This window comes from Azolla caroliniana, unplaced genomic scaffold (genome assembly GCF_043228905.1).
Source record: "Azolla caroliniana isolate FFs.n. ecotype wild unplaced genomic scaffold, voAzoCaro1.0.p SCAF_16, whole genome shotgun sequence".
Taxonomy (NCBI): domain Eukaryota; kingdom Viridiplantae; phylum Streptophyta; class Polypodiopsida; order Salviniales; family Salviniaceae; genus Azolla; species Azolla caroliniana.
Window position 1 is genome coordinate 1,923,119 of NW_028230451.1, and position 12,571 is coordinate 1,935,689.

Consider the following 12,571-nt stretch of genomic DNA (forward strand, 5'->3'; position numbering starts at 1 on the left):
AAACATGGATGTTCTCCTTAAAAATGATGTTTCTGTAGGATTTTTGTAGGTCGTCATATTTTAGTGACTTAGATATTCCTTGAGCAATACTGTCTTCTTCATAAGAACATTGGAAGGAAAAGAAATCATCATGAGACCAAAAATATAACAGGTATCTTCCTAGCTCCCATAACATACAAGAAGTCACCTTTATGCAGTTTTTCACTCCACCCTTTCCTTCTCTAATCATACCGAAAGTTTCATAACAAATGAAGATAGCCATTAAATCCAAGCATGAAATTTCATAAAATATATACAAATTTCAAAAACATTTATAGACAGCACACTAAACCCAGTTTCGCTTTGCATGTACATATAGTACTGCTTCACATCTTCCTAGATAGCAGCCGCATATGTACTATCTTCATCCATTATAAACTAGTCAAACGTATCATTCCTTTTCCATAATTAAATGAAGATAATACGAATAAACTTGAAACTAAATCCTTACAGAGATTGTCAAAGGCTGCTAAATACTATTAAAACAAGCCCAATAATGTAATATAAAGTGGTGATATAAATCTCTGGACCAAAATACAATATGACTCTGGCTGAAACAAACTTGAATATATTGCAATAGGTGAGTTCGCCATAAATATATTAGAATATCACAAGAAAACACACACAGTGCATAGAAGCTCATAATGCATTCAACAACATGCACACTCATGATACCACAAAAACAAGCAGAATTTCAAGTCAAAGACTTAACAGTACAATCAAACATGAACACAACTTAGAAATTAGCTCCAGAACATTATTTAAGAAGTATCATATATATATATATATATATAAATTTGGACACTGAGCAGAAATATAGAGTATTTGCAAGTGTTGGGCTCCCTCAGGCTTCTGAGGTCCAAGGCCGTGCTTCAGGAAAAAGGAGATGCTCTCTCCATTAACACATTCATAAACGCTTTATTTTTTTGTGTGCTTGGTAAAAGTTGATTATCCAAGTAGAGAGCAATATGATTGGAAAATGGCTTTTACTTGCACATGCATATCCAAACGCAAAACATGTGTCCTTCATTCCATCTCCAACCTTAAAAGACCTCATGATAAATCCAGCGGTGTAAGAAATTCTGTGATTGCCATGTAAAATTCTGCCTCTTCGGCATCACCATTCATCTATACATTAAGACCAAATAGGCTCTTGATTCCTTCAGTCCATTGTCGAAAGCACAAGCTCCTGAACAAATCTGGCACGCAAAGTTGCTTGCTTTAACTTCTGTTCTCGTTCTTCAGCTGACAACACCTCCAAGCTGCAAATATAAAAGGATTTAGACCAAGTCCAGACCTTTAAACTAGCATCTAAGATTAGAGAAAGGAATAATGAATGCAAAGTCTGAGCTTTGAATTAAAAAAGATGTAACAATAATAGAAGAAATGCCATTTTAAACACTTGATGGTAGTAAAGTCAATAGCATAGCGTTATGCATACTTTATGCCATGGCATTATGCACTCTAATGGCATGGATGTCATTACGATATGGTGTGGTTTGCAACCATAAATTTCCAAACTTAACTATGGGTAATTTATTCTAGGTTGTAACTAATCAGGAAAACAAACGAAGTATCCCCCGGTTTTTCTTTATTTCTCTAAATGCCCTTATTTTTCCAGTACCGCTGCTCAAACAATTATATGTATGATCAAAAAATCCCTTTTTCTTACATCTACCTCATGTTTGAGCAACAATACAATCAACTTGTTGGTTTTTCTCTCTTTCAATGGTTGACAAGGGGCATTTTGGGAAATAATGAGAACTTTGGGAACATGCAGATAGACTGAGATCCAATTTTCCAATACTTCAGTATATTTACGAATTTGCAATAAGAAACCTTTCAAAGGTATGTATCAATAAATATGTGAACTGTGCAACCATATTTTCCTAACAAGCTTCAGACATCACATGAATCCTTCTCAACTTCAACAATGATTACATGATTAAACAGTAAAATAGATATATTACTTTTGCTTTATGCTAGGTTTGATTTGCATTGGTGCTGATGATGATGCTGACGGAGAGTTTGGTAGACTTTCATCAACATAATGGGTTTGCTTTGGAACATCTTCAACTTCAGTCATTGGGAAACTGAATGCAAGTGCCGATAACAGGGAATCAGGAACACTGCTCAGTGAGGTTCCACTGCCTCTAAAAGCACTACTATTTAGGATAGCCTGCAGATGCGCCTCTCTGTATTCCTTTCCTAGCAAAGAAAGCGTTGAGCCAGGGGGCACTGCAGCCTTTCTAAATCTGCGCCTTCGCTGTATGTAAGCTTATAGTTAAGGAAACACCCCCAAAAAAACTACTCTATCAATTCCATAAATGCACTTTTCCATATGCACATATTATAACAGATAGAATGATAGGATATTTTAAATAAATGTCCATGCTGATGAGTCATGTGTCCAACTATGTCCTTGGCTACTTTTGTTGAGCATACAGGGCATATCTGCAAATGAAGGAAAGCATCATATGACAGAACGTAAGGGGGAAAAGAATACTTTGACAATAGGGGATAACTCCAATGCATAAAAAGTGACTGAATGACTGACTTGAGGTATAATACATATCAAATGTCATACTCTTCATAGCAAAGATTTTGAAAGATAAAACGGGTTTAATAATTCCTGACTCACGCAAACATGTATGAATGTGTGGGCAGCATGTCATTATATTCCAAATCATGGCAACAACCCATTGTCTCAATTACGTTAATCAATAAAGAAACAGAGAGGGTTAAACATAGGGATATGTATCATCTAGGTGGGCTATTAAGAGTTGAGACTCAAGCAACATACAGCAAGGAATAAGACTGTCAAACTGTTCATAGCCAAGCAAGGAAGAAGATTCAATATGAATATGTAAGTATATGGGATCAGTGAGATAATCATATCATCATATATAATGATATGATCCATTTACATATTTGGACTATATGCATCCATCAATGGTTAAGAATGTCAGAGTTTTTGTGATTTCAATATGTTGCAGGCTTGATAAGAAGGGGGTAATGTATCATGTGTATTAAACACATGAAGCAGGGTATGTATCAGAGTTTAATGTGTTTTCACTCTGAATACATAGAGACTATTGTATCATGATAAAAACAACCCAAATGTCCCTGACCATAGAATTCCACAACTTTGGAGGAATGAAGCCCATGGGATATAATAGTAAATTGTACAGCAGAATAGGTTGCGCTTCTCATACTTTGGTTCTGTTAGGCATTAAGAATATATCATTCACATGAGAAATACAGACCTACACGTACTTCACTATGCAAAATGTTATATGGAATGAGCAATGTCCAAGTTTCATCCTCTTCATAACCCAACATACAAAAGATGCATGGTTCACAATTGAAGACTCAAGTTGAACATATCACTATATTATGAGTCATATCACCATTTGAAATTATACAAGAGAAACATGGCAGCAGAGATTCATGTCATTACAACATGTTCAAAACCTTATAAAAAGAACCAATGGCATGAGGAATGTCAAACACATGTAAATGAACACTCCACACTCGCCATTTGAGTCTTCACACTACATTGAGTGATTAACAGTCAAGATCCAAGGAATTTAGCAAGTGGATTATGATAGAATGAAGAACACAAAGATAAATGAGCATCATGATAAATCCAAGATGTTGAAACTCACCACTCCATTAATAGTTAAGTTTCTCGAAGAATCTGGCAACTGGCTTACTATAGTAGAAGGACAAATATGAAATTTGAGGGGCATTAAACCACACGAATATATCGGAACTCACCACTCCTTTAGACTCGAATAAATGTTCATCTTCCAAGTGGGTACAGAGAGATGAAATGTCGAAATCTTCATCACAGTAAGGGCAAGAGAACTCTGGCCTGACCTCGTCTTCTCCTTCATAATCCTCTGCATTTAACCGTTCTGCAATAGTTTGTATGACAGAAAAAAAAAGATGTAAGGAAACAAAAAAAAAGCGGCATGCAGTAAAGGCTTACTAAACATATCATGGTGAAAGTTAACACACAACTGGGTATTACTAAGATCATTTCACAGAGAAACCCTTTACAAGCGAAATTCTGTAAACAAAATCGTAGCATTTACCACACAAAAAAAAAACAAAAGATTTAAGCCGAAAATAATTGCTGCACACATCCTGAAAAGCTTAATTTGCCCAAAAAACAAATTGTAGTGAAGAAGGGGATGGAAAAACAAGAAAACTTTGTACAATAAATAAATAATCAGAAAGGAATCTCTCGGAAAAGGCTTCATGTATTTGATGAAAAGAATGGAGAGAAAACAAGGAAAAGTCTCTTGGATTTTCAGTGTAAATCAAAGGAAAGAGAATAGAAACTAGGCTTCTACGTACCCCATTGTTGTTGAAGAGCATGATGGCGCTTTGCTGCAGAGAGTCGAACCGCCCACATGTCTGAATCCATGGATTCTCTTCTTCTTCTTCTTCTTTTCCTTCTTCTTTTTCTTCTTCGACCTTCAACAAAATGAAGAAAATCTCTGATCTGATCCAAACAAGCAAATGGATTTCTGCGCAAGATCAGAAGACAGACAAGCAAAAGAAGCGTTTTTTTTTTGGGGGGGGGGGGGGTTCTTCCTTCACTTTCCGGAAGACTAAAAAACCAAGAAGAAGAAGAAGAAGAAGAAGAGAAGAGAGACTTCTCCAGGCAGGGGAGCTTCGAATTCTCAACAGAGACAGGGGAAGAAGAAGAAGCAGCAACTTTTGCTGAGTCTCAGAAATTGGGGAGCAGAGAAAAAGAACGAAGAAGAGACGATGGGATGGGTGTGGGTAAACGCGTGAGGAAGGTGAAAGGCTCGGGGGGTGAGGCTACGAGGCTACGAGGCTCGGCTTGGGGGTTGGGGTTATCCGAGCCAGAAAAACACAGAGAGAGAGAACAGAGAGCTATGGGTTCCTCCGAACCTGTAGGTTCGGGGGGCTCGCTTCATTCTGTGAGTGTGCCTCTAAAATTTCGGTCGGGGGTATTCCGAGCCAGAAACACACAAAGAGAGAACAGAGAGCTATGGGTTCCTCCGAAGCTGCAGGCTCGGGGGGCTCGCTTCTTTTGGTGATTGTGCCTCTAAAATTTTGATCGGGCTTGTTATCTGAGCCACAAAAACACAGAGAGCTATGGGTTCCTCCGAACCTGTAGGCTCGGGGGCCTCGCTTCATTTGGTGATTGTGCCTCTAAAATTGATCATTTCATTATCCGTTTGACAAAAAAAAAAACAAAGGGAAGCAAATGAAATATATACAATTTATATATGTAGATTACTACTAGGGCGCCAAGAGTTCACTCAACACACACACATGCACATTGTCTGTCGAGGGGGGGGGGTCATAGAAATAATCTCCATCCTATGTACAATTTGCTATATCTGCCTCGGGTTGTCGGCTCCATCGTGCCGTCTCACAGCATAGAGCGGGAATGCGAAGAACAACCTCCTCGCTACTACTTTTGTCCACCTACCTGGGAACGGATTTGCTTGTTTTCACATCCATCGTCCATTGATTCATTCGCCATCTACACCCCCTCGTGGATCTCTTACAAGGATCTCCCCTCTCCAACTGCCTTTACTCATCCTTTTGTCAAATGTTGCCCCTGCTATGGTGGCGTGGAATGTGGAGAACTCGATGATCTCACCAGACGGAAGAGCATTAAAATTAGTTGTACTTTTTTTACGTGTGGCATTGTATAACTAGATTTGTCATTCCAGACATTCCCTAATCGATCTTTTGTGCTACTTGGGATGCCATGTGGACATCATGGATGTTTGGTTGCCACTCTTTGTGAACCATAAAATATCTCTCATTGGTCTATGCAAGACTCGTGAACTGATAATCCGAGGCCTCAATCTACACCACATGTTAAGAGCCACTATCGACCATCTCTTCCTCATTCCAAACCCACTTGTCTCTATCAACATATGCATCACATTTCCCCTCTCATGTTTGTTTTTTTATCTAGATGGAAAATTATTCTCTTGATAACATGTATGGAGCTTCTTCCCGACTCTTATTGTCCACATCGAGGGGCCTTTGGCATCTTTGCAATGAGAAAATAATTCTTGTTATATTGTTTTGTAAAAAATTTCAAGAAATCATGGAGATTCATGGACATGTGGCATCGTCATTCTTCAACGTCGTGGATTAAAATGTTTGTGTTTTTACCACTTAACTTTTCACTCCCACCCTAGTGTGAAAAAATACTAGTTGGTGGTCCCTTCCAAGTAAAAGTGGAGACGAGGAGTCACATAAGAAGAAAGTGTCTTATGGAAAGGATTTTCCATACTAAATCACTTCACATGCCCAACAAAGGAAAGAGCTTTACAAAATGTAAGCAAATTAAATTTTGTAGGCATGAAAGCATGCTTTGCTCCACTGAGTGTCTACAAGATTCTATCCAAATGTGTGGAAACGTTTTTTGTTATGTCATTTTATCTAACGAACATCCTAACCATAAATGAAGTTGCCTTTTAGATAACACGAATAATAATCGTGCGTGAGTTGTGTTGCTTGAAAAAATACTCCATGTATGGGGGGGTAATGCAAAATAGCAATTCTATAGAGTTCTAATTGGAATGTGCATATTGTTTCTTTACTAATAAACTATACGCTTCCATTAAAAAAAGTCTAGTTCACTACAAAAACCATATAAACGTTAACATCGTGAAAAGTTAATATTTGTTGTTTACAAGATGCTCTTCTTATGTCACGACTGATGTTTGGTATTTGTTTTAGTTCCTTCATGGAAGTACTTATAAGTCAAATGGCTAGGGTATGAAGCTCACACCACATGCGCGAGAAAAACTTGTTGCCATCAACTTAAAGATTTTGGTCATATGTTAAAGCAAATACCTAGCACTCATATGCAAGCTCTATATGATGTTAAGAATCATTTATAAGTAATAAATTAAGTAGAATCAACACACAACTTGCAAATCATATGCTACATATCACTAGGTAACTCATTGTACAAGAAGTTATTTTGTGATCTTCCCTATTGGCAATTAACTTTATAGTACGGAAATTTTCTTATTCATTGGAAATATGATCATTTTGTACACTTGCACAGTGAGATGCGAATTTGTATTGCAGACATGACATATTAATAATGTTTATATTCATTGCTCGAGACATGAGCCTCACCTCATTGTTTCGAGGCACACCAACTTAACCACAACACCACCATGTTCATGTGTACACTTGATTTGTTTGCGTAAAAACGTAATCGCGTGAATCAAAGTGATAGATAATAGTCAAATTGCATTGGTAGGATCGTGTAAAGTCTCTATTATGAAGTATAAAGGCATGCTTTCACATTATGCTTTACGTGTTCACATTGTTTTTCTACATTTTATGACATTTCTTTTAATTACGAACAAAGATACAACCAAAAACTTCAAAGTTATTGACATTATATTGTAAAGGAAGTTCAATAAAGTATTTTGCTATGGACAAACATTTAAGGGCCTGTATTTTTTAGGTCAATAAGCATAAAAATGCTCGAAGTAAAAAATATGACAAAATCACATTCAAACTTGTATAACAACTCCCTTGTTGCCTTTCTTGAACCATATGCTCATCTGCTCTTTTTAACAACTTCCACATTCGTTGAATATGTCTCATGACTACCACAACATCTCCTCAATTGATGAGACATTGCCATCTTTCTTTCAATGCACCTATAATCTAAAACACAAGCCCCAATGCTCCACTTCATTATTGCTTGTGTCAATTTCCGCATTACACACGACTTTGTTTTATCCAAATTGTTCACAAATCTTGCAACGATGAATGGGATGACAAAACAATCCATGCTCTATACAACAAACTTTTGTAAACCATTCTACAATATTTCATCTCTCCAAAACTTTTCACATGGTTCCCCTCTTTTGAGTGGCTTGACAATAAGCTCTATGATATGTCATTGCTCCATTTGCATTTCATGTGTTGCATATTGTACCACATGGCACAAAGTAATCTCTTGGTGGCATCAAGGTAGGAAAAGTTTACTAAGTTACCCTAGATCACTTCATGGTCATCTTGCAATATACTAAGTTACCCTAAACCAACGGAGATCACACTGGCGACATTGTGTTGGCCTACACAAGGGCATTTGGATCAGTTATCATGGGACCCAATGATGTATTGTTGGAGAACTCAAGGACAAACTGATGGGGAAAAGCTGGTTCAAATTTTCAGGTATAACACGAAGATTGGGAGGCAAATTATTCTAGAACAAGAACACGACAAGATTGCAACAAGGAAATTTTGGATACATGAGGGCATTAGTGAAATGAGACTAGATAAATTCTGGAAAATGATATGGCATGACAGATGTGACCGCAAGATAATGATGTGTTTATGGCTTATTGCACATAGAGCCTTGCCAATTGGGACGTGGGGTAAAGGCCCCAATGTAGACCATAGATGCATTGCATGTGGACAGATAGAAAGCATTTCCCATTGTCTATGGGAATGTCGCGAGGCAGTGGTTGTATGGGGAAGGGCACTACGTTTGCTTTGCCATGCCTATGTTAATCCTTAGGGCCGAACAATGGCCTAACACAGGGTGTCTCCGGAAGACACTTCACCAAAGGGGTGTTACGGCGAGATAACTTAAGACACAACGATTAATCCGACTTAATTGGCTACTTAGCAATAAGGCATTCACTTAATACACGCGTAAGATATAACAATTAGTATAGAATAGTAATCAATACGTGAAGATAAAAAAAGAAGCTTATATTAATTCTCCGTCAAAGTTATACATTGTAACCGGGCCTTTATATAGGTCACCGGTGCTGCGTACAAAACGGTGCCAACCAGCACCTGTTCGGAACCGGTCCGGATCTGGATCGGCATACCGATTCCGGTCCGTCCGTTCACTACATAATTATAATCAATTCTACTTAATTAAAATATATTCTGAATAACCATCCCTTTCACATTCTGGTCTTTAATCCTTTGTCGGCCGGGTAACACATGGCATGCCCGTGGGACAGTACCTTGTACGTCGAATCCCACTCTTCGGCCCTTAACCTTCGTCCAATACATCCAGAATACTCTGCTCCAGGGTATCCAATGGTTGTTCGAAACTTTGTTGTTGTTGCTGTTGTGGCTCCGGCTCCTCCGACTGTTGCTCCTTAGATGGCGTCTGTTCGGCTCCCGGTATCGGCGGTTGTGGCGGTGATTCCTCCGTTAGCTGCTCCGTTGGATTTGACTCCGGTTGACTCGCCCCGACCTTGTCTCCGTCCGGTCCTTGCTCCGGTGATGGCTCCTCATCGCTAAGGTTGATGGTCGTCGCCTGCTTTGCTTCTTCTCTTAGTAGCCTGGTTCGTTCATAGCTCTCAAACTGGATTTGAGCATCTAATCGATCATCATCTAGCTGTGCTACAAGTTGTCGGACCACTGCTGATTGCTCCTTCGCCAGAGTTACAAAATCTTCGGCTAACTCATCTCTTACGGCAATGAAGTCCTCCTTCATTAGCATGTAGCAGTCGTCGCCATCCCTCTGCCGGTTTTCCGCGTCCGCCCGTAGCAACTAGAGCTCGACTGTGTGCTTTGCCCATTTGTCCCACCATTGCGCGGAGCTTTCGTAATCAAGCATTTGGTCTTGTTCTCCATGCCTGGACAATGAACTGGATCCGCTCCAATCCCCTCTTCGATTTGTCCTCCGCGGCTTGTCGTTCGTCCTTCAACTGCTTGATCAGTGCCACCGTATCCGCCTCTTGCTCCCGGTAATGTGACAATTGGGTTTGATAGGTGTTCTGCAGCCTTTGCAAGACCATCGTCGCTCTTTCCTTCTCTTCATAATGCTGCTTATGGAGCTCCATCCGTTCTTGCGCGGCTTCCTCCAGTAGCGTGGTTCTTTCAGCCTGTTCCTCCGCTAGCACCGTCTCAACTCGATGCACCTCCTACCGGAGCTCTGCCATTTTCTCCTGTTGTTTCTTATGCTCCGTATCTAGGTGCTTGTAGTCCCGGTGCAGGTGCTCAAAATCATCGGTCTTCTGCTTCAGCTTTTGGTTGAGTTGCCGGCGAGCGCGGTCTTCCCAATCCTTCAGTTGACGGAGTTCTTCTTTAAGTCTTTCTATCTCTGTTTCCGCCATCCGTCGCAACTTCTCCTTTTCTTGCAGCGCCTTCTCTTTCTCCTCAATCAACCGGTCATATGCATGATGTCCTTTTCGCAGATTCTCTTCTGCTCGACGGAGGTTCTCAACAGTCTTTCGTTGCTCTTCTTCTGCCGCTTTCTTCAAGTCCCGCTCTCGGGTGCATAATGCTTCCTGCGCGGCCAGTTCATCTCTCAATTCAGCAAGCTCTTTTGCTTGCGCCGCCACTATCTCCGGGATTGGGTTCGTCTCCGGGGTCTTATTGCTATGTACAAGTGTCAGGGTTTCTTTATTCTGTACATCGGCCGGAGTCACCGGTGCTTGGAGCTATGGTTCGGTTAAGGCCATTTTGGCCAATTCTTCTGTGGCCAGGTCCAAGTCCTGTTCTAGGCTCCGGATCCTTGATCGGGCCGTCTCTAGTTCTCTGGTTGTGACGAGCAACTGGTCCATCTGCGCTTTCTCTTCCGCCTCTATGTAGTGTACCACTCCGGCAATCTGTTCTCCAATCCACCGAAGCCATTGGCTGCCGGTGCCCTGTTGTTGCGTCTGCCCGGAGGGTTGGCTGTTGGTGTCACTGGCCAGTGGTCGGTTTTGTCCGGTTGCGTCGAGCTGCAACTCTGGCTCATGTTGGTGATCACTTTGCCATTCTGGTTGCGGCTCCGTTGGCCGCTCCGCCTCTGAATGCTCTTGGCCTGCCGGTGGGGTAGGCAACTGTACTCCCAACGCTTGCATTTCGGGTCTTGTCGTATCCTAACCCGCTGGTAGGGGTTGTTGTGCAGGGAGCTCTATGACCGGTTCTGTCCGAACTGGTTCCGGTTCCATCCTTGGTGCGGGCTACTCAGTGCGGGGTACAAGCGTTCCATCCTTCTTTGGGTCCGAACGTTCCCTAACATGTTCGGAGGTGCTTGCCTTCTGGCGCCGCTGGAGGTGCTCTAACGGTTCTTCCTCCGCTTCCTCCTTCTGAGTCCTGATGTTGATTTTCGCTGCCACGGGGTTCGACGCTTGTTGAACTGGTCGGCTAAGCCTAATCTTGATTGGCCGTACCGGTGGCTCCTCATGCGTTTCCACTTGCCGCTTCCTATTGGCGCGCTCCTTTGCCGCCTGGTCCGTGTCAGCCACCTTCCCTTTGGTTGCCTTAGAAGCCAACAACTGCTGCTGTTTCAAGGCCGTTTTCGGGGTGCCTTCGGTTGTTCTTCCCCGCTTCGTGGTCTTGACGGGCTCGATAGGTGGCGCCAATAGGGTGAGCCATTGCGCCACTGCAGTCCATATGTTCCGACCCTCTTTGCCTCTGACAGAGTCGATGGCCGCATAGAGGCCATCCGCAATCAGTACCGCCTAGTCCACCTTCACGCCTTCATATGTGGCTATGATTAAGCCGGCCCGGTTCTGGGGCATGCATGGGGGTCGAGGGTATACATGTCCAAATTCATGGAGCACACGGGCAATCTCTCGATATAGTGGATCTTTGCCGCCCTGTGTTCGGTAGGCCTTGCTTGCCAGAGAGTATTCCCCAAAATATTTTCGGAGCTGCTTCGGGGTAGGGTTGTTGATGGTGAAGATGCCCCCCTCCAGAAGGCCAATCAATGCATGGATGGCCTCTTTTGTGATCAGCTCCGTGTCGATTTCTTTGACTATCTTCTCCGCCTCCCGGTGTGGTGGCGCCTCCATGATTGTGAGGAAACCTTCTAACCCGTGTTGCCTTAGCCACTTCTTGGCTACTTCAGAGAGTGCTTGGCAATCCATGGCTTCGTCGAGGTCGGTGAGTGTTGGTGAGGGTTGTGTGTGAGGAGTCTCTGTGTGTGTGGGCTCACGTTTGCTGATCTTCAATCCCCTATCTGCGTTTGTGCTCCTCTGTTCGCGAAATGTGAGGGTTTCTATGTGGCGGGGGTTTTCTTGTTGCATGTTGGCACCTGTTTTTCCTTACCCGCGCGTGTGCACATCGTGTACTAAAATAGAATGTCGTGCCATGTGGCGGCGGTTTAATACCCTATTAATAGCCCACTATGTACCTTTTCAAAGTGCATATTCACTCCTTGTTTTTGCATGTGTCCGTTCACCCCTCACCCTTGCATGATTTACTTTGATTTGATTTTTTTTGACTTTTTGATTTTTGATTTTTGATTGATTGATTGATTTATTTATAAAAATGGTTTTGCTAATTCGCAACCGGTCCCACTGGACCCCTATCCGGATTGTGGTCCTTGCTAGCCGCTGGACCGCTTGTCGTCGCTTCTGACTTACCGGTGTTCGGTTCTGTGTTTCCCTTTACTTGTTCAAATGGGTTTCTTGGCATGGGTCCATTGTACGGTTTGAGTCAGAACCCATTGACCTATTTACCCAGAACCTCGCCGACGAGTGTCCCTAATTGGTAGGAACCGTTGAACTCACGTGTAATCCCGTATGGTCTGGTCCAC

The 12,571-nt window shown here is 41.9% G+C and overlaps 1 protein-coding gene across 4 annotated transcripts in view; it reads right to left on the reverse strand.

Annotated features, from left to right (window-relative positions):
* Positions 1 to 796: 796 nt before the first annotated feature.
* The window catches only part of LOC147853516 (protein DEHYDRATION-INDUCED 19 homolog 4-like), a 75,628-nt gene continuing 63,853 nt past the window's right edge, over positions 797 to 12,571 (reverse strand). Inside the window, exons 2-6 of one of the 4 annotated variants that reach the window (XM_087331895.1) lie at positions 4,405 to 4,477; positions 3,820 to 3,959; positions 2,413 to 2,493; positions 2,010 to 2,308; positions 797 to 1,301 (exon numbers count right to left, since the gene is read on the reverse strand). In XM_087331895.1, the coding sequence (XP_087188021.1) occupies positions 1,202 to 1,301; positions 2,010 to 2,308; positions 2,413 to 2,493; positions 3,820 to 3,959; positions 4,405 to 4,474 (690 nt within the window). In that variant the 5' untranslated portion in view covers positions 4,475 to 4,477 and the 3' untranslated portion in view covers positions 797 to 1,201. Of the gene's footprint in view, positions 1,302 to 2,009; positions 2,309 to 2,412; positions 2,494 to 3,819; positions 3,960 to 4,404; positions 4,552 to 12,571 lie in introns of those variants that run through there. The other 3 variants (XM_087331896.1, XM_087331894.1, XM_087331897.1) reach the window with 3 other exon arrangements.